Genomic DNA, 26,742 nt, shown 5'->3' with positions numbered 1-26,742 from the left:
AGGTTCTATAAAACAGAATTGAAAATAGTTGCACATCTTGTTGCTGGGTGTGATACACTAATGGCAGAGGGCCTCTAAACTGAAAGGCATAATAATATGGTAAGAATATTGCATTGTGCAAACATTACAATACTGAAGTAGCTGAGAAGCATTGAAAACGTGCCACAAAGCATTACAGAAAATGATGAAGTGTATATCACATGGGATCACCTATTACAAACAGTGCAAAAAAGAAATACCAGAATAAACAGATATAATAGTCCATGAAAAGAAGAGAAAAACAACATCAATCATTGCAATTGCTACACCCAGTGATTTTAGTGTCTTGCTTACAGAGCAACTCTCAGTCACAAAATACTAGGATTTGAAGTCAGAAATGAGGGCAATGGGGAAGGATACCCAGACAATTCCAACAGTAGTAGGAGCAATGGGTCTCATAAAAATAATTTACAGTTTTATTTAGATATGCTACCCATACATGTTATTCCATATGAATTGCAGAAGGAGTCCATTCTGGGCATGTTGTGTGTGCTGCGAAGAGCACTTTTGACTAACACAAAAGATTGAAACAATAGTAATTTCATGAACTTTAATTATACTTTGACTTAGGAATTGGGTCCATTCTTACCATGGTATTAGAAACTCTAATGACTTGGAGAAATTAATCTTAAAATGTATCCACCATTCAGATCAATTTTTTTTTAAATGCTCTCATAGTAATATACTTTTCCATAACCATATTATTAATCTCTTTCCTTTTTTATCCCATGTTTTCTTATTTAACCTTTATATTCCTTTGCCTTTTTATATATTCCTTGTTTTCCTTCATCTCTAGCCATTTTGCTAGGTGTTCAGAAAACTGTTTCAATTATCTGTCCTTCTCCTATAGTCCATCCTTCTGATGCTATTAAATAATGCAATTCATTTCTATAAATACCCCTTCTGTAAGTCCATGAATTTTTATTCCAAAGCATTAATTTACCACATTCCATAGCCTCTAACATGTTTCTTATATTGTTTCCTTTCTTTTTACACTTGCCTCTTAAATCACAATTGAAATTTCCTGCCACTATAGTACTCATATTTATCACTACATAGTCTAAAATCTGGTGAAATAAATAACCCAGCAAAATGTGATAGTCATAGGATTACCTTTTGTGAATTTGACTGTGACTCTTGTATTGTTATGTACTTAACATTTACTGTATGTGTGTTTATCTACTTCTACATTTCTATTGATGTTCTTGCAGAACTTATCTCTGCAAGTTGTTAGTATACTTGCTATGCTATTTGATGTTTCTGATATTGACATGATTATCTTTTGTGTATTCAGCTGTGACTCTTGTACTGTGTGTGCTTGTTAATGTGGAGCTTTTGTCCAGGGCATCTACTGAAAATGGGCTCATTTTGACCCAGTGGACTATACCGGTAAACAAATACAAATAAATAAATAATTGTGAGTTAAAAACACCCAGGTCCACACAGTTAAACCAAATATTATACAGAAAATCAACAGCCTCTTTATCAGGGGCATAAATGTATAAAAGTTAAGCTCTTTCATCCTTATTATTGTCAGGACTTCATCAGAACAAGATTCAAACAATCATCTGATTTTATACCTTCAGACCACATGGTCTAAACACAACTAATGTTAATTGAACCTTATTAAATGTTTAAAGCACACTATACCATAAAAAACACTACAAAGGCATTGACAATGCACTAATGTAAGAGCTTGTTTTCCTCATCCAAAATAATTTGCCCATGATGTTAAATTATAAAATCAAATAAGAACAGTAAAATATTAAACTTAATTAATACTTCACATATAATTATAGTTTTGCTGCTCACAATTTTAAGACACTACTTAGGAAAATGGCATAATTCATTACTGGGTATGAGCTGGTATCTAATGTTATTTGTCACAGTAGCTCCCTACATTCAAGTCTTAATTCCCAATGTCCACCTCTGAAATTGACTGTCTGTTTTTCTAAACAAAAAGAAACTTTTTGTTGTCTTTATATTTTAACTTATACTTACATAATGCATTACTAATGTTGCATTTGTTAACATCATAATAATTCTCATCGATTCTCTTCCTCAACATACACTCAGTTTACCTATAAAGTATGCCTGGCAGAAGTCACAAAAAGCTAAGTAAACAACCCCTTGGCTGTTACAACCAAAATGAACATTGATTTTAAACACAAGCTTAGTATACTTTAATGTAATAATGTGCTCTCTCTCTCTCTCTCTACATATATATATATATATATATATATATATATATATATATATATATATATATATATATATATCTATATATATATTAGCATTTAGGGCATGCACCACATTTTTCATGCCTGTATTGGGCTTATTTGATTGAAAATTTCTAAAACCAAACTCTAATCTGTTATTTAAATGAAATTGTCATTTATGAATAAGTATTGGTTCATCCCCTAGTAATTTCTTACAATCATCATCATATTTAATGCATTTCCAGTTATTGGTTAATATTTATTTAATTTGATCACTTCTACTGCTCTACTTAGTAGTCATGGTCAGTTTGTAGTTGTCTCAGCTACAATCCTCCTTGTCATTAAGTACTTTAGTAAATGTCTTATTATCATAAGAAAGAGCAACACCAATAGTGGCAAAAGTACTTGTTGTTTTCCTTTTTTCTAATACCGCATGTCTGACTTCCTCTAACCTGTCCAATGGCTGCCCCCTTTCTAAAAGCATTCTCTGAATATTATCTATTTCAATAAAAAAACTGAGATTCCTCAGATTTTAACCTAGATGCTCATACTAGCTGCCTTTTAACAAGTCCTCTCTTGTGAAACACTGGATCATCGCTTCTGAAATGCAAAAAGTTGTTTGAAAAAGTAGGTTTTCTGTAGAGCTTGGAACAAAATCTCCATCTTAATGTATATTTTACAATTGTAACATCTAAGTAGTTGATACTTTTAAATGAATAAGTGAATGCAAATTTTAAAAATTTTGTTAGTTGTATTTAAAGACTTGACAAATTCATCAAATTGTAAATTGGTCCCCTTCCAAAAAATAAATGTGTTGTCTAAATGTCTAAAAATCTTTTAAAAAAAACTACATGTCACATAAATCTAGATTTAAAAATCACATTCTGCTCCAAATACCACAGCACAAGATTTGCATAGAGGGGAGCACAGGCAGCCCTCATGGCAACACCATTCACTTGTTTAAATATTCACCTTCAAAATAAATATAGTTAATGCACAGATTGGTTTCAATAAAATTGCCTAACATGATAATGTCTTGGTTCGATAAAAAATCAATACTATAACAGGCTTCACTAAACTAATTAAGTCCTATTTAATGTGTGATGCAAGAAAGAAGATCTACTAATCTAATGTAGCCATTACATTTTTTTCATCATAAAATTCTTGCTTAATATTTTTTTAAAAATCTCAATAATCTTTTAGGAAATAGGGATAGCCATTAAAAAAATTTTTTAGTGTCCCATTAACACAAGCAGCAGGGTGTATTTTTGAGCAAGAAGCAGCTACAACTGGATCCATAGGGGGATTTAAAACATTTTTATGTATCTTCAGGATACCAAAAATAACTGGAGTCACCAGAAAATCTAATTTTAAATATATGAACAACTTATAACTAATATCATTTTGAACAAGAACAGACCAAATAACTAGAACCAGACTCAAAAACCAAAAGAAGAGAGCCACAGGGTCTTAAGAGGTACAAAGTCTATAATATACACTTTAAAACACTAGCTACCAAAAAGAGCAGTCACAATCACAAGATAAGCACTTTCGTTTTGACAAGTTCAAAACTTCTTCAGATGTTAACAAGCTCCAAACATTATGTTTAAATCCCCCTCCACTACCTATGTCAAACTGTATTTAACCAATCAGTGAGCAATTTTTCATACACACCCTCTACTTCTTATTACCCATATAACTCGGACGTTTTTACATTTCCCAATTCTTAAAAAAACACATATTAAATGACATTTGAAAACATGCATATTCCCCTTCCCAAAAACCTTTGTTCATCTATAATCTGGATAAGTCAAGCTCTTTATCTTTCCAAAGATTTTAACTTTAAAACACTAGTTATGGATACATGCTCATTTAGTCCTGGATGGTTCACAGCATTTATATATAACTGCCAATATAATTCTTTCTTTTCTAACAATATTGTCCATGGTCCACCCCTATCATTCTTTTTTATTTGTCATGCAATATGTGTTTTTTAGGAACTGGGAAATGTAAAAATGTCTGAGTTATGTGGGTAATAAGAGGTAGAGGGTGTGTATGAAATATGGATTGACATAGGTAATGGAGTGGGATTTAATGTTAAAGTCTGAAGAAGTTTTGAACTTGTCAACAAGAAAGTGCTTATCTTGTGAGTGTGACTCTTCTTTTTGGCAGCTAGTGTTTTAAAGGGTATATTAAAGACTTTGTACCTCCTAAAACCCTGTGGATCTCTTCATTTGGTTTTCATATTATTTTGATCAATTAAATCTTGCAAGAAAACATCAGTCTTATAATATGACTGATTAATTTCAGTGATGGATATCCTAATCTACTGTGATGTATTATTTATGATTTCAAACATTATACTAGTATAATTGATTGCAGCCATCAAAACAATACTTCCACCTTTATCAGGCTTCATAAAGTTGTCTTCCTTATGAGTAATCAGTTCTGTTAGTAAATCTGACTCAACTTTAGTCATATTATGCCATATCCCAAAATGGGTATTGCATAAACTTCTGCTGTCACTTTCACAGAATCTTTCAAAGAGTTGTAATGTGGGATGTAGGGGTGGGTTAAAAATGCTCTTTCTTCAGAACCAATCAGGAGTACTGTTTGTAACATCCTGTTCTTAAAACAACAATTTTGGGTTGGGTTTACAGTATAACTTTAATTTAATTACCACTTCACTCATCTCAGTCTTGGTTCTAGGCACAAAGGTAAAACCTTTATTAAAAAGTTCAAAATGTCTCTCATCGATGTTTAAATGTCTGTAGTTGAGAGTTTTAAAACTCAGTGGTCACTTATAAATGATTTATACTTCAAATCCGTCATTCCCATTACAACAAGCCCATCTTCAATATCTGCAATATTGTTGGTTAATAAATTGCCCATATAGGTGGATGGAATTTCATCAGTGTTATCTAATATTGATGCCAGCATGACTTTCTGAACTGTTTGCCTTTTTCCCAACTTTTGTGAGAATTCATATAATTTGATTGGCTGGCTAAGGGTGGAACTTAGTGTCTGTATCTCTGTGCTATCCTTTTGGACCAGTGCATTGGTGGAAATTGTTCCATCCCTAAAAAATTGTCATCACCATCTCTCACAATTAGTTCAGTCTCATTTTCATAAAGTTCATCCATGCCATGGGTGCCAGAAGTATCAATAAAATTCCTCTCTGATTATTGGCACTGAACTTAGGTTTAGGGCATGCAATACCCTTTAAATATTCATTCTCATCTCTCAGTAGCTTTTTCATTTTACTTTGCTTAATGTTATCAATAGCAGTGTCTATATGACCAAAAATATTATTGCAATCTAGTTGTTTGACCTCAAATTACAAGTCATTCTTTAAAGATAAATATAGCTTTTTAATATCAATCAACAGCCTGACCATAACTTTTTCATTATGTTGCACTAATAACCCCATCATTCGGCAGCTACACTTATCAAATAAAGATGTCAAATTTTGATATAAATCATGATCATCACCAACTCTATTTGGAAATTCCCATAGTCTTAACCCCTTAGGTACCCTTCTTTAAGAAATACATTTGTTTAGGTACATGTTGTCAAGCTGCAGTGATTTAAATAGATTATTTTTTAACAACTTTAGTTGTGAATTGAAAGTTCAACTTATATTTGTAGTTGTATCAGTCCAAGTAAATCCCAAACAGCTCTGATTTAGCCATGCTGATAATTCCACTTTAACATTCATAGCATTTGTGCCATCATTCACTTTAATATGCTGCTGTTGTGACCCAAAACTATCCAGTCTCCCTGTTCATGGTCACACAGGTGCATCCGTGTTGGTGGAACAATCCATTATCATTAGTGGTGTGTTATTATAGTCCTGAATTCCTCCAGTATCCCCTTGATTCAATGTGAATTTGTTATAATTCAAAGATACATTACAATGATGGTTTTGATTTAAAGTATGCATCATAGGGGTTAGTAATTGTATTAATTGAGTCATTAGCATGTGTTTCCATGGAATGAACAATTCAAGGACTACTGGCCACAAGGAAATATCATTGCTCAACTGTCATTCACTGCTAGAGATTGCAGTGAACAGTTCTGGTGAGGACATAGTAAGTTCTCCAAAATAAACTTTAACCAAAAGAATGGAGAATACCATGCAAAAATATGGTGAGATAAAATTTCCCTTTCCTTTACAAGTAACATAAACATATAATGCAATAATTCTATGTACTTGTTCTTTCCATTTTAAATCCACAACAGTTAATCTTACTATTCTTATTAAAGCTATATCTAATATTTTCATTGTATTTTTGCAAAATAAACATATTCCAGAATGCCATTAATTTCCCAAATTCCAAAGTATCTTCCTCTCTATATATTTTTTCTCGTTGTAATCTTTCTTCTCTTGTTAATCATCTTGTATCATTTAGTATAATAACATCCACATCACATTTATTGTACCATTCCAAGACCCCCATGCTTCTCAATATTTTTAATACTACTTACATTTACAGAAAGAACTCTAAAATTATTACTTCCCCATAACTTTTTAAAAATTAGTAGTTTTATTTCTCATTCATTTCCTTTCTTTTATACTAATCTCATTAAATGTTATTTTCCCATTTTTTACCCTTTTACCAATACATTTTCCCCCTTTTACTACTTCTTAATTTGTGTCTTCATCATCACTTATTTCATAACCTTCCTCTATTTCCTTCTTTTTATTTCCTTCTTTCTTTGTCTTATATATGCTCTACTTCCACAACTTCTATCATTTCCTCTCTTTATTCATTTCCTTCTCTTTTTTCTTCACTTTCCTTATTATTAGTTTCAATTTTACAATCCATCTATAAGTGTTCTATTTAGTTACATTTATAAAATTTCACTTCACATTTTGTTGCGTCATGACCCAGTTCCCCAAACATAGCATTTCTTTTTATCACTGTTATTTATCAGATGTTCTTCTTTTCCACAATAAAATTAAAAAAAAAAAAAAAACATTTTGGGTTGCCCCCAGTATTTTACCACACCTTTATTTCCTTCAACATTTATCATATTTAGAATTTGAAATGGGCAATGTCCTCTCATTTTTCCACTGAAAAGAAGATAACTAAAAAGTAAAATGTTTTTGTTATATTGAAACATGTTTATAATAGTAAGCAACTATGATTTTCTCAGAAATGTGAATACTGATGCCATAAAACTGCGATTGTTAGATAATATTTGGGAAATATCTGTGTTTCTAAATGAGAATCAAGTAACTGAGAAAAAATTATATTAGAACATATCTAAACATGCATGTATAAATCTGGTAACCATTTGCTATTCAAAGACTCGTTAGCATGAGTTTGGGGCAGCAAGACTGGCTGAGTGAAAATGCTGACTTAATATACAAATTCTATGGTTGAAGTTTTATGAGTAATTCTTTTTCTCTAAAATATGAAAATCTCATAGTTAGTATATGTAAGTTGATGTAAATGGGGGTGGGGGAGTAGGTCAATTTGTGAGGGCTTGCTCCTATAATGAAAGGTTCTGGGGGGGAGGCTTGCCAACCTGCAAAAAACATCAAAGAAGAAAACTTATATTCAATATCAGCTATATTCCTGCAGTTTCATTTTTTTCATAATTGTGGTACTTGCACAATGAAGTTTCAGAGTTACATCTGGGAGTCTAGACATCTAGATTGTTGCAGCTAATCTGTTTTGCAGTCTTTCTTCTCAATATATTTTTTATAAATATCACTAATAGCATAATTAAGCACTCTATAACAAGTATCTAAGTTGTTAATTTTTATCTGCAAAGTACATTATAACTGACTTTCCAAACATTTATTACAAGTTACTGGAAGTATAGTAGTTGTCATAGAGATCAGTTTGGATCTTAGTACATTTATGTCATACTGAGTAACTTCTTTAAAATTATATGATTAATGCACAGAGTGTCCCTTCCCTTAAGGTATTAAAGAATGTGATATAAGAATGAGTAAATTATCTGCATGCATTGGACCTGTAAACAGTAATATGATTTGCTACTAGATATAAAAAATAGCTGACTGACAATAATAGAGGCAGCAACATTAGATAGTTTGACATACTTCATTTGATTGAGTAGATTTGAAAAATGATGTGTTACAATTCTAGTTGGCTATTATTATGTCTTGGAATAATGTTTATCATTTGGTAAGGATACACATAACTACTTCAAGAAACAAAATATTTGTCTGTTTAAACAACAGATGTTTTAGTAAGTTTAAATATATAGTAGATTCAATTAGAGAATAAAGCCTTGTAAAATCAATTTTATTTTCCACTATTATACTTTAGTACTGTTAATTACCTGAACCACTCCATTGTCTTCCCTTTAGTGTTCTCACTCACCCCTTATACTCACTACTTACCTGCACTTCTCCACCCTTAACTCATACCAACACTCTCTCCCTTTCACCCATCATACCCAGAGTGCACTCCTTGCTCTAGCATCCCCACTCACATACCAGTCCTATCTGCTGCCCTCATTCACAGACTTTCTACCTACTTGCTCACACAAATTGACCTACTCCCCCACCCCCATTTACATCAACTGGTTAACTTGTTTCACTTTTAAGTACCTACCATTGTTGCTCTTTCTCTGCCCCAACCCCTATCTTCTCATTTTTTTCTAGGATAGCAAATAGTCTCTGCAGTATCCAAGCCCTGTGAGTGACCCATCCTGAACCTCCTACAATCAATTCCCCTACATGAGTATTCCCCTATAGAATACCAGGAAGTACTTTATGCACATGCAGCCTAAAGTAATTAATATTGTATTCAATACCTGTACTGACGCTCGGGCTCTCTTCACTCCTCTACCTTACCCCCATTCCCATTCACCCCTACATCAGTTACACTTTACTCTCCATTCCCTTCTTGCCAGCTCAGCCTCTCACAACACACTTCCTGCCAGTACTCTTTTCCCCTTCGCCTCACTTCCTTCCTCCACTCAGTTTTACTCCCTTTACTCTCACGCATCCCCCTAACAATGCAACTCTTCCTCTTCTTTGCCACTCCACTAATCTTATACCTTTCAGCCTTAACCTCATTTAACTCATACCACTCCTGCCTCCCCAGGCCACTTAAAGGTTCCCCCACCTCTACCTCCCACACTAACCTATTAACTACTTCCTACACAGCTATCTCCTCATCATTCTTTAGTTTCTTCTCCTCTACTTTTCACAAATTTACCCTCCTTCACAACCATACAATTACCCTCAAACCCAAACCAAACTCATCCTCCTTTATCTAGCATATACTCCACTCACATACCTTACAAATAACCTTCTACTCTCTGATGAAATCCACCCTAACCCAGGCCCTCAGTCCCTTCATCATTCCTCCAATCCCGCCCCTTCTGCTCTCACCTCTAACCATACCCATACTCAGTTACAACAAACATCTGCACATAAACACCTGTTCATATAGTCTATAAATATTCAAAGTCTAACTAACAAGATCTCAGAGCTACATTACTGGATAGCCCATACAAACCCTAACATCCTTGTCTTGTCCAAAACTTGTCTCAAGTCTCACATCACAGTGAAATACTGCCACCTGGTTACAACATCTATTGTGCTGATAGAGACCCTTAAAAGGTGGTGATGTAGCCATACTCTACTCAGATATCCTAAATCTGTCTCCTGTCACTATCCCCATCCCCAATTACCATCCTGCTGAACTTCTCATCCTAAACTGCCATCTAAACCCACACAAGAAATTTGCTGTCACTTCTATCTACATCCCCCCTGGGAATAATATACCCACCCTCGAAAATATCCTATCCTGGTTTAGCCACAACATAGACTATGAAACTTTAATTCTTGGTGATGTCAGTATAGACTGGTCCAAACTTACTACTGACTCCCCACAATCCATCATCAACTTACATGGTTTCCATCAACTGCTTACATCCCCCACCCATTTCAATAAAGACTTATCTTCCAGTTCCACCATTGACTGGATACTCACCAACTCTCCCCATCTCTAACATGGCCCATGTACCCTACCTGACTCCTTAAGTGATCACCTCCCCACCTCTATCCTTAGACACATCTCCCATCCACACAAACCCATCTATATAGAGAATATTGTAAGCTTTCTAACTTCAGTAGCACCCAATTTAACTCCATACTATCTAGTTTTGATTGGTCCATCCTTAAACACATCCCTCTTGATGATGCTGTCATTAAATTCAACAACATTTTCCTAGATACCCTTAATTCCCTTGCTCCCTCCAGGAAAATTAGAATTAACTCAAACTATGCTCCATTGCTCTCCAAAGATACTAGAGCACTGTTGCACAACAGGGATAGCACTTGGAAGTCATGGCTTAAAACCAAGCATACGCCCCATCTACTTAAATACAGACAATTGCGTAACTTACTCAAGAAATTAGTAAAGACAAGACATCTTACTACAACTCACCTCAACTAGACAACAGTTCCAACTCTTGCAATTTCTGGACTACTCTTAACAAAATACTTTACCATGGCAAACCTTCTAGCCCCTCATCCTACCCCAACAAATCTCCTCCAGAAATTGCTACCCTACTCAATAAACACTTCATTGACACTATGCAAAACCTCACTCCCTCTAATACTAACACTGAAACTATCACTACCATCATCAACCCCCACAACCAGAATATCTTCTCATTTAAACCTGTGTCAACTTTCTACATTAAATCCCTTCTTCTAAAGCTTAAACCATGTTCTCCCTCTACCGATAACCTAACTCCTACATTTCTCAAACTTGCTGCTGAATCTATAGCCCATCCTATATCCATTCTCATTAACAGATCTATACAAGAGGCTACAGTTCCTGCTATCTGGAAATCCTTCTATACTATCAAACTACATAAGAGTGGCAACACCACTGATCCATCTATCGTCCCATTGCCGTTCTTTCTCCCATCTCCAAGTTACTCAAAAAATGCATTTACTCACAACTTCTCAACCACCTCCTCTAACACAACCTTCTCACTCCCACTCAGCATGGTTTCTGCCCCACCACAGCACATCCACCGCCCTCCTCTCTTTCACTCATAACATAGCCAATGCCCTTGATAACAATCAACTAATATCCTATCTCTTCCTTAACCTTTCCAAATCTTTTGATACAGTCTCTCACCCAATACTCCTTTCTAAATGATCTAACCTCAACCTGTCTTCCTCCCCCCTTGCTCGGTTCTCCAGCTATCTCTCAGGTAGGCAGCAATCTGTCAAATGGCTCTCCTCCTGCTCTCCCTTTATATCTGTTAAAATGGGTGTTCCTCAAGGGTCTATCTTGGGTCCTCTCTTATTCAACATCTTTACTAATGAACTCTTCACCTCTTGCAGGCAATCTTCTCTTATACAATATGCAGATGACTCTACACTCATCTCAATCCCCAGTAATATTACAGACCTTCTCACCCTTACTCAAAACTCCTTTCTATTCAAAGAGAAATGGCTATCTGACAATCTTCTTATCCTTAACCCAGTGAAAGACCAAGCTCCTGCTCTTTCTCCCCTGCTCACTTTCCAACCATAAATCTACATTTGCTGTATAACATCCTCTAATAACACTATCATAAAACCTGAATCACACACTAAACTGTTAGGTGTCATTATGGATGATGAGCTCAAATTTAACTTACACTTATTGCAAGGAATAAAAAAACACACCAGAAACTTGGCTTGCTCTATTGCAACAAAAAATTTCTTACTCCAAATGCTAGACTCACCTTAGCACAGTCCTTCCTCCTGCCCACACTTCTCTACGCAACCTTCATACTAACCAATATACAAGCTACTACCATGAACAAACTGCAACAAACTTTCCACAAAATTGCAAGATTCATTACAAACTCCCCCTACAACTTCCATCACTGCCTGTCCCTGAACTTATTACAATGGCTCGAATTCCCTCAACTACTGCTACTTTCTCAATTTTAGGTTATTCACCCAATTCTATACAGGCCTTCATCCTGTCCAGCTCTCACTACTCTTTTATCTACCTATACCCCTTGTAGAACCCTCTGCACCTCTAACCAACAACATCTGAATGTAGATCATCTAAAGAAGAGCATATGCAAACTACAATATAACTGGTCTATAGCCCACACTTGGAACAAACTTCCTCTACACATACGCGCCATCATACACCCTGCGCACTTTAAAAAGGAACTCAGACATTATCTTCCCAATACCAAATCATGTCTCTGCTTAGAACCTATCTAATATTTCCCCTTTATACAATGGTGCTTCTTCCCTCTGAACTCCTGAAAGCATCTATACCTTCCTACGAAGCCTAGGCAAGAAATCTGATCACTTAACTGTATTGATCTAAGAAAAAAAAGTTTATATATATATATATATATATATATATATATATATATATATATATATATATATATATACTTTTAAACAATGAAAACCTAAAATCCTGAATTTCATAATACCAAAACCACAATTTTTAATTCTTATAAGACTGAAACATTAAAATACAGATGTTCAGAGTACCAAATTGAAACGTGCAGATGTTACATGTAACTCCCTTCACCAGAGCAGAATTATAATGAAAATAAAAGCGTATACTTCTGAGAACAATGACTATTTCTTCATGAATTAACTGCAAATTCTTCAAAGTAAAACGTTATTCATAATCAAAGACATCATCTTCAAATTAATGTACTATTCACATTTTTAAAACACTTGTTATACCTTACATAAATTCAATAACTATGTATTTACCTTTGTTCTGCAGACTGTACTATCTGAAACCCACCTAGATAGGAGGCTACACACCCCACACCCCCTTAACTATATATACCAACTCCAGGATCACACTACAGGGTAGAAAAGGGCATATACCTTTTTGTGACCTTATTGTAGTGTAAACACTTCCAATACTGCCGATAGTGTTGTACGAAATGTCCTCCAGTTTTTTTAGATACTTAGTAAAAAAACTTAAGGAGACATACTATAATTTACAAAGACTTAGGTACTACTTCCTGCATTGTTGTCTGTATTCTATACATCAGCATTTTAATTTTCAATTTTATAGCATTCGGCATTTTAATGTTTCAGTCTAATAAGAATTCGCAATTGTGATCTCTGTAATATGAAATTCATGATTTAAGTTTTCATTGCTTAAAAGAACATATAAATATATATATATATATATATATATATATATATGTATATATATATAGATATAGATATAGATATATATATAGATATATATCTATAAATATATCTATCTATATATATATATATATATATATATATATATATATATATATATATATATATATATTGCCACAAAACTAAGAACCAAAACTGTGACAAGAAAACAAAACCAGAACTCAGGAATGAAGGTAGCAGGCTGCAGTCACTAAAAAAATGTTTAATAAACTTGATTAAGCACTTTCATCAGAACAAACCTGACTTCATCAGAATATATATATATATATATATATATATATATATATATATATATATACACACACACACACACACACACACACACACACACACACACACACATATATAATACTTATTTTAACTTTTGAGTTAATTTCTATACTGGGTGGTATTCATAGTCCAGGATTGGCTACATGTATATGCAAATAGGCTAGGCAAAGGTTATTCACCCTGAATAAGGAAAAGCAACTTGTTTTAAAAACATGCCTACTTATGGCAAATGTGTAAAGTGCCTAAAGTTAAGTGTTAAATGCATACAAAGTCAATGTGAAAGCGTTAGGATTCGTATAAGTTTGTATGTATTTGGATACTGCAGAAGGACGTGACTATGGCCAGTCACACTTGAAAGACTTAAGGCAGGAGATGCACTGCAAAGCTTTTATTATTAATATTTAAAACAAAATAAAGGGGTTTAAAATATATAAGGTTTTAATTATGTGGACATCTTGCTGGTTTGCTTGATGAATGGAAAGAGGGAGATAGGAAAGACTGGACAAGGGGAGACATAGCAAACAGGGATATGCAGAAGGAATACATCAAAAGGGTTGTGCTGCAGTAGGTGGGACATGAGGTGTATTAAGTTTTTGGCAGGAGACAGACCTTCCCCCATTTTTCAAGATGTTTTATATAAGAGGGTAGTGTACATGGAAAGTAAGTAAGAGGGTGTAGGAGAAATGATAAGGGGAGGAATCATGATGACAAGTGGTGCCAGCAAGAATCCCCAGTCCACAAAGCATCAAACATTTCCACTGCCAGTTGGTGCTGTGGTGGAGGACCACAGTGTTGAGAAGGCAGGTGCCTGTGGTGGTGAGGTGGCCAGCACCAATGGGGGCATCAAGTCTTCAACCCACTGAAGAGAAGTCTTGATTAGCTGGAGCCATCTGCCCACAGCCAGTTCCAGCTGCAAGTCCTCAACCAAGTCCCAAAGCACCCTGGAGGTGTGTACACTGGCTATTACCAACAGATGCAGCAGTAGTATTTTTCTGCTCCAGAAGGCTGGTTTAAAATACCTTAACATCCATTTATATCTAGAAATGTATACTGACATGGAATAATTACATGAAACATGTGACAATTACTATTTAAAGGTGAACTTTCCACATCAACACAAAATGACAATGAAGGCAGTATGCACAGTAAGTGTTTCCCACACCACCTTATTCAGCAGAAACTAGTTAATCTTAATGTTTTCAAATCATTTTTTCAGAGTTAGCAGTGGAAAGACGAAGCTTCACTATACTAATATATTTTGAGGATATCAGCAGCAGAATGGCTGTTGGTCATGGTAGTGATTATGATAACATATTTGTAAGGCAGCTGGAGTAAAGTGGCATGCATTCCCAAATTTAATTGCAGGATCTCATACCCCACAATATGTTAGTAACTCTGCAGGAAGTGACAGTGCATCACAAAGTCAAGCATTAACATTATAATCATGTTTGTACAGGGAGAAAACCCATGCATTTCTACACCAGCATCTCCAAACCCATACAGACATGTTCAGCTTGATAGCAGAAATTCAGAGCCAACAGTACCCATAGTGACACCTTTGAAAAGTAGAACCATGCACAGGAATTTGTTAGAGCTACCACAGGAAACATGTAAAGCATTGTCTACACAGCAACAAATTTGTCATGAGATATTATGGGCTCATAGCGCTGCCACAGAGTAAGCTGGAAATGGTCATAGTACTCCAGGGTATACATGAGGATTTCCAGTACTATAAGGAAATGGCATAAAGTAAGGATAATGACATGATCACAATGATGCACAGTATAATGGCACACTGAGCATCTAAGGCGGCCTCCATTCATACACTAGTTACAACGTACTAGACTCAACTTGGAGTCAGTCTTGGAAGGGAAAGAGGATAGGGTACTGTCCAGATGTGGGGGCAGATCACATGAGACTACAAGTGCTTCTCAAGTAAGTGTTGTAATTAGTCATGAGAAACAAACACAACAGATTTCATGCAGGTCACATCAGTGTTCCTCTGCACCTAGCAGAAACTTTCACTCAAGTTCCCAATCACATTCCTGCAGCACTGTCAGATCAGTAGGTCATGACATTGAACTAACTCATCCTACAGCTTTTATGACATCCCCTTTTTAAAATCACTTGCACCATCACCTAACCTATTTTTTAGGAGATGTGTATGATACATTTGACCTTGACCTACTGTGAAACAAGTGTGAGATACTTTTCTGTTACTTATAATTTGACCTTCACAAACACAGTTGAATGTTTAACTCAAAGGGGAATAAGTTAGTAAAACAAGGGTGGAGCTTAAGACACTTTGCAACTGTATGTATTTCATTCCAGTAATGCCACTCTTAAATGTCTTTGAACTGTGGAAAGAAAGCTGTTATATCATAACATAAGATTGAAGTGATTAACACCATTAATGCTCTATGCACTGACATTGTTACAGCTGGCAGTCATCTACAACTTAAAAGTAATAATATACAAGTTCACAAGTTTTCAGGGAAATGCTAATAAGAAAAATACAGATTAGAATAACTGTCCTGCCATATAAACAAGCACTGCTGCAATTTCACCCTCACCACTGCACACATGATGATAATATCTTTTGCCTCTGAGGGCCCAAATTATTGTGCATAACAAAAATAAAATAATCTGAAGTGCAGTAGATCAACATACAACATACATCAAATTGAGAACACACTGCATAATATAAAAATGCAATATAATAACATTTTCACTCACATGAAAGGTATGAACTCATGTTAAATACTGAATTAACACTTTTCACTAATTGAACCATTTGAGGACATTCAGTACATTCATACTTAGGTAAACCGCCTCACTGCAAAGCAGTTAAGATGTGATTATTGCTTATATGATGCCTAACAACATCACTGAACAGGAGTCGGTGAGCACTCACGCTCAAGCATGTCTTTTAAAAAGAATAATATGAGTAACTGTTCAGAAATAAAAAAATATATACTATTATTTAAAGATGAGAGGGTATGCCAGATGAATAGTCGACAATACACCACACAGCATAGCCCACAAATATCACTTCATGCAGCAGTTCTACTCTATGTGTTTTTTTACAATAAAGGAAACACAAACCTGAAAGTCATGGTCCATAGTTCTGGACTAGATGCTGCCTCTTTACCTGTGCAGTCATATGCTGTGCATGAGTCTTCTGCATGTGGTCACTTACTACTGCTGTTGGCTGGTTATCATTAGTCATAGTAGACCTGGAACTGGGAGCTGGAGGGACAGCATGGGTCACTTCCCTGCCAGACTGAAACATAATCATATTGTGCAGAATGCAACATGCAGTGAACATCCTGCACACAGTATCTGGGTCATACTAAAAGGCACCCCAGACTCATCTAGGCACTTAAAATGACCCTTCAGGAGGCCAAACGCCATCTTGATGACAATCTGGGTCTTGGGCAGGACTGTAATAAATTTCTCTTTTCTCTTGCATTTCTCACTGGTGCCATGACCCATAGTTCCATTAGATATCCAGCATCACCAAAAAAAAAAAAAAAAAAAAAAGAGCAAACAAAGAAAAAGTTGTTTATTATTCAGCAGCACATTTTACCATAAATAACTATGTAAATAAAACAGAAAAAGTGAAAAAATATGTTTCACCTTACTTAGGTAGGTATCCTACCATGCAGGAAGAGGTGGCAGAGTGAGCGGATGTGCAATGTATAGGAATTGTATGCACTGCCAGGAAGCTGAGCAGAGACATTGGTGTTGCACCCCATGCATCACACACTACCTGGCAAGTAAAAGAATGTTAGTCCTTCATATTGCAGTATCAGTCCCCCCACCCCACTCCGACCACATGAGATCCATATGCAACATGGGTGCAATACTTTGCATTGAATACCTCAGACATGCGTAGATGTGGCTTGGTCCTGAGGTGATACCAAGAGTACACCCAAGAACTCCTACAGTACCTTTGAGGCAGAAGCCTGTGAAATATACAACATTTCCCAAGACTGACTCTGGAAGGTCCCTGTGGCAAGTATAGTGAGAGCTATACACACCTTAGTATCCACAGAGACAGGAAGTCAACACGTTCTTCCAGTACCCCTCAGGGGTCATATATAGTGTCTAAGTTCCTTATAATATCCTTGATCACTCCAGTATCTCCTAATTGCCAACATTATAATGGATAATATTCTCTGCCTATATCTCCATCTTCTTAGCTAGTGAGTAGCATAGAGTTTATATGGTTTTGGCTCAGCCAAAACAAGCCACTCACAATGGGAAATAACAAGGCTAGCAGAAAGTGACAGCATTGTTGCAGATTGCAGAGTAGGTAGAATAGGTAAGACTCTTTATATAACGTATCTGCAGATAGCACAGAAAAGCAGGAAAATTTCACTATGAACCACAAAGAGGTGAGAGAATGCTTCATTAGTAGAGGCTGTTTTACATCATTCCTCATTTACATTTCATTATGACTTCATCTGCTAAAGCTTATGCAAGGCCATTAAGCTTTAGTGTAAGTGACCTGTTTGAATCATGGCTTACCAGTGCTGCTTAATGTACAGTGTTGATAGCCATAATGTGTTCATGTAATGACTACTCAAATACTACCCAACATTTACCATGTTTACATTTAATAAGGTAATTATGAATACTGAGTTTTTTTTTTTCAGACTGCTTGCTTGTTTATTTAGACTTTTCCATCTTGGGAGAATACTTAATATTCTCTAGAACAAACCCTTTAAAGTCATGCATGTAGTATTTGATAAAGAAGCTAGAAGCAAAAAAAGGCAAAAAAAAATCTTTAATCTTAACCTGCATATATTAAATATCTTCCGAGTTTGATAATATCTGTCCATTAACAGGTGATCTCCTGGATGAAACCATGATCTGAAAATGTATAATTATAATCAAAAACTAAACTGAAAACTTATTCAATTCCTATCAAAAGAAAATTTGTTTTTGGAGAATAACTGGTCTTTTATAGAAAAAAATAGATGAATCTTTTTATTATTCCAACTTTCTTTGATCCTTGCATTTATCAATTAATTATTTTCAAAATGACTTTGCAAGTTAGAGTACACTTCCTACACTTAATTATTTGTTATCTGCTTTATCTACTCCACTTCAGTAATAGTGATAAAAATATATTCAGTCATCAAAACATAATGTTCCATCCCTAATTCAACAAACCACCTAATTATAGGTTGTAAAAGGATTCATAATTAATAGAGGGGTATACATGCACAAATTATAAATTTATTTAAAATGTTGATGTCAGTAAGAAGAGCGCTTTCTTAAATGCTTATGCAAGTAATAGAAATGGCCTGTCTTGAATTATAACAACACATTTGTTTACCATCAGCGGGAATAATCAACATATAATCTAGTCATAACTGAGTTTTGATATGACCAAATTTCTACTCAGTATCATAAATTTCTGTTATACAGGAAATGGATTCAGAGCCTGTTTTCAGTGGAGACCAGGGGAGAAAAGCTCCAGTAACTATGACAAACATATTAGCATATACATATACAAAGCAAATAAGTCATACAGCTTTATGCAGCATTCTACAGTAAAAAATGTCTACATTCTACAACAATAATAAAATAAATAATAAAAAATAAAATAATAAAAAAAGAATAAATAAAATAATAATAACATCTAGCATATTGAGTGAGCTCAGTTTATATCTCACACTAGCAAAGTATTTCCTTTTCTGTTTGTTTTCCAGTGGAAAATCCATGTAGAAATCCATGTAGAAAGTAGTGATTGTGTCACTATACTTGAAGTATTTCTTTCTTATTGACATTAGTAACAGTTTTTCCAGGTTCTGGTATTAGAGATTTCAAAGCTATAGGCTTAATATTCAACTGGTCCTTAATATAGATCTAAATAACATGGATATTAATCTGTATCATAGTTTGTTGTAAGTTCAACCAGTAGCTTCTCTAGTAAGGTTGGAATAAGGTAAATAACTTTTGTAATGGAATAGTGTTACCCCATAATTTTAGAACTCATCTGTTCTTCTGGTCCACATATCAGAATCCAGTAGTTTTATATGCAACTCCAACTGCTTTTTTAAGAAGTTTGATCTGTTCAACATTTGTATGTCAGTCCACTTGTCTAGCATATGCCAAATGCTCCATATATCAGAATCCAGTAGTTTTATATGCAACTCCAACTGCTTTTTTAAGAAGTTTAATCTGTTCAACATTTGTATGTCAGTCCACTTGTATAGCATATGCCAAATGCTCCATATATCAGAATCCAGTAGTTTTATATGCAACTCCAACTGCTTTTTTAAGAAGTTTAATCTGTTCAACATTTGTATGTCAGTCCACTTGTCTAGCATATGACAAATGCTCCATATATTAGAATCCAGTAGTTTTATATGCAACTCCAACTGCTTTTTTAAGATGTTTAATCTGTTCAACATTTGTATGTCAATCCACTTGTCTAGCATATGCCAAATGCTTCTGGTCATTATCTATTTACTTTAAAGACATAAGTGCTTCTGTTAAGTTTAAAATTAAGATCATAATGTAAAGACGCTATTTGACAACCATGACCAGAAATTTTTCATTCCTCATATTTGATTTTATTTAATGTATCTTACACCAAAAGGTTGGCTAGCACATCTTGATTCTGAATTAGTTTTTGTAGAAAAATTGTTAGATTGCCTTTTTAATGTTAGCAAGACAAAACGGATTATTTAAATTCATTGTTTCAAATCCAGCTAGAATTTGTTTGTGATACCATTTTTTGAGTATCATTACTCTGAAAATCAGCACATTTTGAAGACTAATTAGTAACAAGACTTAATCATTGTGAATATAAACAATTATCTTTTATTTATTTCAAAAATGACACACAAAAGCTGCTTTTTCATGAGGATTTCCAAGTTCTGCTATTCATTAACCTGCTGAGAATTAGTGGAACATTATATACTTAACAAGTTGTATAGTAGTTGTATACTAATCAGGCTCAGAATCAGTCACAGTATGATTGCAACATACTCTGAAGCTGATGCTACTATGCACTCAGTAACACTTTGGATCTGTGGTAGTTCATGGCTCTGGCTGTTTTTAGTGCAGCCCCCCAAAAAACTTGGAGCCCCACACATGTGGAGGTCTGAAGAAATCCAAAATGAGACAAACAAAAAAAAATAGCTATCTGAGTGAATTAGCACTGCCACTGATATAACTGAAATTTATGAGGAAATTTGAAAGTTAAAGTGCAGAAAGCAAATAGTCATCCCATTGCCATCGATACAGCTAGATATACACCATGTGAGCGACTGCATGGAGATTAATTTTAAGGGATTATTTTTGACCACCACATGAGTACCAGATATCTGAGGTAAATACACTACACTAAGCAAAAATGATACAAGTGAACTAACATAAAAGCTAGCTCTGTTTGAAACTGGGATTGATTGCCCTTGTGCCTAGGTGAATTTTGCCACTTTAATTTCTTCATTAGTTTACATAGCATCTACTTGACTGCACTCCTGCCTAAGAACTTCCAGAAAATCTACCCTGCAATTAGAGTCTGGTAATGTGTATTCTCCATTTGGGTTTCACTGTATGCATCAGTTTTTTGCATTTTCACAACTACTTGCAGCTATTAAAATGCCTTTTTTAATGGTTTTCATATGTATTTTAAGGTTGCGCTCTTTGTGAAAAAAAAGCTTTGGACACTGGAATAGTGCCAGCCTCCATGATATCTTTTGTTTGAAGAACTATGAGGAAAATATCTTGGCATGAATTATTTGCTTGCTAGCTTTCTGATATTTGAAATTATTTAGATTGAAATGTGATGAAACTAGGTGTAAATCAAGCATGTCAATGTGAACGTATGATTTGGGATGGTGAATCTAGGTTACTAGTAGTTCTCTTGATAAGTAGGTTAGTACTAACACATGAGCCTACTTGCCAGCATAATGTAGGAAGTAAGTACTTAATTTAAGTGTGTGTGTGTGTGTGTGTGTGTGTGTGTGTGTGTGTGTGTGTGTGTGTGTGTGTGTGTGTGTGTATGTGTGTGTACATGGGGGGAAGTAGATGCCCGCACCTAATGACAGACATTGAGTTCCAAAATTAAAAACTTTCTAAACAGGGAATCTTCTTGGGCTAGGCTTATATAGGCTCCAGTGACATTAGGCAAGTACATACCTATGAACCTATGAACAATGCAAGCTAATGCCAAGCCTATATCAAATGTGTATGTAGATAGATAAACACAAAGTATGCCCACTAAAGTGCCATAGGCCCTGCGTCTTTATATGCAGTCATGATGAACAGAGACAAAAATGTAAGAAAAATATATTCTGTGAGCTCATAATACTTTATTGACAGAAAATATTCAAGTTACAAAAGTTAGATTAACACCTCTGTTCTATCTCAGGATTTCTTTCGGTTTTGAAATTGGATTTTTTATGATTTCTGATCATGGCTGGCCACTATTTTATGTAACTTATTGTAGAGATAAGGTGAGTATATTTTATACTGATTTATTCAGCTTTTTATCTGCAATTCTTTGTCTATAGTAACTAAAGATCATCAACTCTCTCTGTGGCCAATCATCCCACTTCATTCCATATCACTTGGGTAAGATTCGTCTGTGAAGGGCTGTTATTCAGGAAGCTATAACCAGTGATTTGAGATTTTTTTTCTCTGAAGTATGGACATAAATAGGGACCTAAAGCATGCACCCAGTGAAATACAGGGCAGGAGTTTCCAACAGGATAACAGCAAAGGACATCATCTAAGTTCTGCAAGGGGTGTGCTCCATAAGCATCCCTGCATTATCTCCTGAGGCATGACTAATGAGCTTCCCAGAGTCCATCAACATGTTAACACCACCCAGTGTACCCTAGAGGGTGTCCAACCCCTTTCTCTCTCTCTCTCTCTCTCTGTCTCTCTCTCAGGTTGAGGTGAGTGGGACATGCCCCTTAACACCTACCCCTCAATGCCTGACTTCTCCAAGACCATCAGTTGAACCCTGATTTCCTGAGATTCAATCAGGAAGCCATCCTCCATGCCTTGTTTTTTTTTAAACAATTATTACTTTTTTGTACCAAGTAGCACTTTGTTTAATGTGGGTTTTACTTCTACTGAATACACAAGTGGACAACTGCTGAAATTTCAAACAGTGTGGTAAGTATAATGGTGTGCATGAGCATAAATAGATATACAAAGTAAAAATGGTGTTCCCATTATATTTTAATATATAAATTTATTTAGGTGCTATTTGTTTGAGGACCACTGAGATCCTGTTGTCCTCTGTACCTGCCTGAAGGAAAAAAGTTTGGAAGAATTGGGTATTATAAGCTCTATAGCCATGGCCAACTTCTTTTTTATATCAGTAAATGCCTGTATGGCCTTAAGGATCCAAACAATTGGTTCTGTGGATAGCTTCTTAGGGTTGATTAACCCATATAAAGATGCAGTTGTTTTGGCATAATTTTTAGTAAAGTCCCGATTGTAATTCATGACACCCATGAACCGCTACAAATATGTAAATGAATAGGGAAGTGGGAACTTAAGAATACTCTGTAGTCTCTCTACACAGGGTGCTCTAGATTGTACAGACATTATGACTCCCAAAAATGTAACCACATCCTGCAAGAACTGCACCATTTCAGGTGTTGCTTTGAATCTGGCTTCTTGTAGTTTCCCTAACACCTCTTCTATGACTTCAGATGTTCTTCAGTGACTTTTGTCTGAATGAGAATGTCATCTATGTATTGCAGAATCTTATTGCCTAACTATAGCACTCTGTGGAGGTATATTTGCTTTAGTAGGTGCTGAATGTTGTACATACATTGCAGATATATCTGTGTCCATTCAAAATCATCTTGAAAAATTCAAGAGATTTCACAGACCCCCAGATCAAACTATAATGAAGAATGAATGGAATGGTTTGCTAGCATATTCACGGCTTGGAAAGGGGCAATAATAACATTTCTTGTTGGTATGAATTTCATCCTGGTTTTAGGATTTACTTTCTTTATGTATTTAAAAACTGTGCCTGGCTAACATTGCTAATCTAGCTGTGAAGCCTGTAAATGTCATGAATAATTAATTCAGTTGTAAATAAGGTGTTGACCCTCATTCAGGGTCAAGAGGGGGAAACTGATAAATATTATATAAAGCAAAATTGAATCTCCATATCTTTAGAAGCTAGTTTCTTTATTTAACAATGTAAGCCATACAACTTTTGTTCCTTATGTCAACTGCATGTCCACTAAAGTATCACAATGAAAGGATGACTGTGCAAAATGATATTTAAAGCAAAACAACAGTATTTGGATTAAACCAGATCTAACTGCCTATTGTGCCTTAGTCTATATACAGTGTGTCATGTTCTCCAATTTCTGTTTTTCTGCTCTGAACTGAAGCATAACAAAGGAACATTCAACCTGCTAGCAGTTACATTGTAACTGGCTGAACTCTATTTTACTGCAGCAATATTGCCACAGTGGTACGGCAGTAGCATTGTTACCTCACAGCAAGAGGTTCTCCGGTTCGATTCTCGGCGTGGCTTGGGAGTGCCTTCTGTGTGGAGTCTGCATGTCCTCCCCGTGGTTGGGTAGCATTCAAAAGACATGCATGTGTAAATGGACGTGCCTTCGTTGAAGGTTGGGCGTCGAGCTGGTACCTCGGCATTTCGTAAAAAATCTACTGCCAATCATTAGCAGACTGGAGTTCCACTGTGGCGACCCCTTACTGGGAAAAATCCGAAAGACAAACAAGAACAACATTGTTGGCAATAATGTAATCAGAGTACTATTCAGTAAACGTTAATAAATACAGTGTTGGTGCCTTGCCGTCGGTAAAGAAAGATTAACAGGCATGGCATGTGAGCAGATTGTCTATGGAGAGTAGAAGTCTTTCTTTACTATAGTTAGCTATGAATAAAAAGTTTATACTTTTACTTTGTGCTTCTGGAATGAAGATACCACAAATGTGCAAAAGGTACAACTGCAGATTGTTGAGATTAGATTTCCCAAGTACCAGCTGGCTGTACCACAAGCTGCTGAGGAACATAATAACACTAACTGATTCTACAGGAAGTCACTACCAGTGCAGTTTCTTTTTTTTCCCAAAAAAGCTTTATTTTATTTTATGATGTATTAAATTAACCATCAACATGTTCATACAAAAAGCAGTGTAATATAGGTTTAGGTCAAACAGAGTTTCTAAGTATATGCTAGCAGAGCTTCTTTTGTTTTGGGAGACTTCTACTTCTTCATGTTTATATGACAGTAGAGATGATATAAGTTCAGCGGTTGTGGAGACTTGCACCTTGCAAATGCTTACATCTACCTATATAATACTATATGTGTTGTGGGTAATAATGGAATAGCTGTTATGATTTTGAGTGTCAGGATTTGTGCTATCAAGCAATAACCATTCAGGAAATGGTACTCATAATGTTGCATTTCAGAATTTGTTGTATTTGTCATGTGTTGATATATTCACATATATGTACACACACACACACACACACACACACACACACACACACACACACACACACACACAGACACACACACACAAAATATGCACACATATATTAAAATGTAATGCATATATGTATACTTCATATGGTCGACATTTTAGAATGTCGAAGACCATATGGCAGAGACCATATGATCGACATTCGAAATGCCGACCATTGAATAAAAAAAAAAACACAACAAAAACGTACCTGCATGCTGCTAGGAGGGGGCTACACCCCCCTGCACCACCAGTGGGGGGGCTCCGCCCACCACACCCCCAGAACTTAAATATACCAACTCCGAGATCGCACTACAGTGCGGAAGATGGAAATCTTTCCATTCCACACTATACGGAGATGCCAGTTCTGCATGTTTGACATTTTGAAATGTCGATCATATGGTCTCAGCCATATACACACACACACACACACACACACACACACACACACACATATATATATATATATATATATATATATATATATATATACATATGTAGAATATTGTTTGGATGCCTTCTTCATTAAGTAGATAGACACCCGGAGAGAAAAACACTTATCCCATGTGTTGGTGTAATGGAGATGGGTAGTATGGGCAGTATTATCACTACTACATAAGAAGTGACACCATTACCAGTCTAAAAGCAGGCTGACAATGTGTCATCTGCTTGCACTTTTCCATTAGTACTGCCATCTTTTGACCTCTGTTTCAGGAGATAAAGTAACAATAAATGTGATTTTGAAATCCCACCATTACTTTTACAGATATATTTAATTTTTCAGCTCTACTAGCCTCTCATAGCATATAAGTATTCACAATATCCATATCATGAAACAGAATTATTATTTTTTTAATAAATAAGTAATCCATTATTTATTTGTTTGTATGCCTTTTAGTCACACCATAGTTGGAAGAAATTACACAACATGTCTGCCTGATGGATGGGACCATCAGAATCCACAATGTGTTCGTAAGTATACAGCATACAGCCTGCTTTATATCAGTTTGTTAAAAAATAATATGGGTGTTTTACTAATGCAACAAGCTGTTATGAAATTGATTTCAATGTGATAATAAAGTTACTGTCTAAAGAGATGTAACCTACTTGCATGTATATTTGGATGTGTGCCATACAAATGCAATTTAGCAGTTTCGTGTCCTGGAGTATTGCAGTACTACACTTTTGCGATAAGTTTGACATGCTTTATTTCAGAATCACTGCTAACTTACAAGAAATGCTTCTTTTCAAATTTATCTGAAAACAAAACAAAAAATGTGATGGTTTTTTAGGTTTAAGGCTGTAAGCCTAGGTGATATGTATTTCAAGATGCTAAACTATATGAGATGGCAGACAGAAATGCTGTCATTGAACTGCAGTCTGGGCTTGATACCTTTATTGCTTATTACATATGGCCTGAAGCTGAGCACATAGGTAAGCCATCCCAGTGAGACTAACTACATGAAAAATGAATTGCTATCAGCAGAGCTTTAATAATGACCAACAACAGATGTATAAGTA

General features: G+C 35.3%; 1 protein-coding gene across 4 annotated transcripts in view; it reads left to right on the top strand.

Annotated features, from left to right (window-relative positions):
* Window positions 1-26,742, top strand: part of LOC122806592 (basement membrane-specific heparan sulfate proteoglycan core protein-like) — a 1,657,353-nt gene that overhangs the window by 1,384,114 nt on the left and 246,497 nt on the right. For all 4 annotated transcript variants that reach the window (XM_044077142.1, XM_044077143.1, XM_044077144.1 and 1 more), the window contains one exon: window positions 26,120-26,193. In XM_044077142.1, the coding sequence (XP_043933077.1) occupies window positions 26,120-26,193 (74 nt within the window). The remainder of the gene's footprint in view (window positions 1-26,119; window positions 26,194-26,742) is intronic.

This window comes from Protopterus annectens, chromosome 7.part0 (genome assembly GCF_019279795.1).
Source record: "Protopterus annectens isolate FY-2018-M chromosome 7.part0, PAN1.0, whole genome shotgun sequence".
Taxonomy (NCBI): domain Eukaryota; kingdom Metazoa; phylum Chordata; order Ceratodontiformes; family Protopteridae; genus Protopterus; species Protopterus annectens.
The sequence above is the reverse complement of the archived record's forward strand: the minus strand, read 5'-3'. Positions and strand labels throughout refer to the sequence as shown.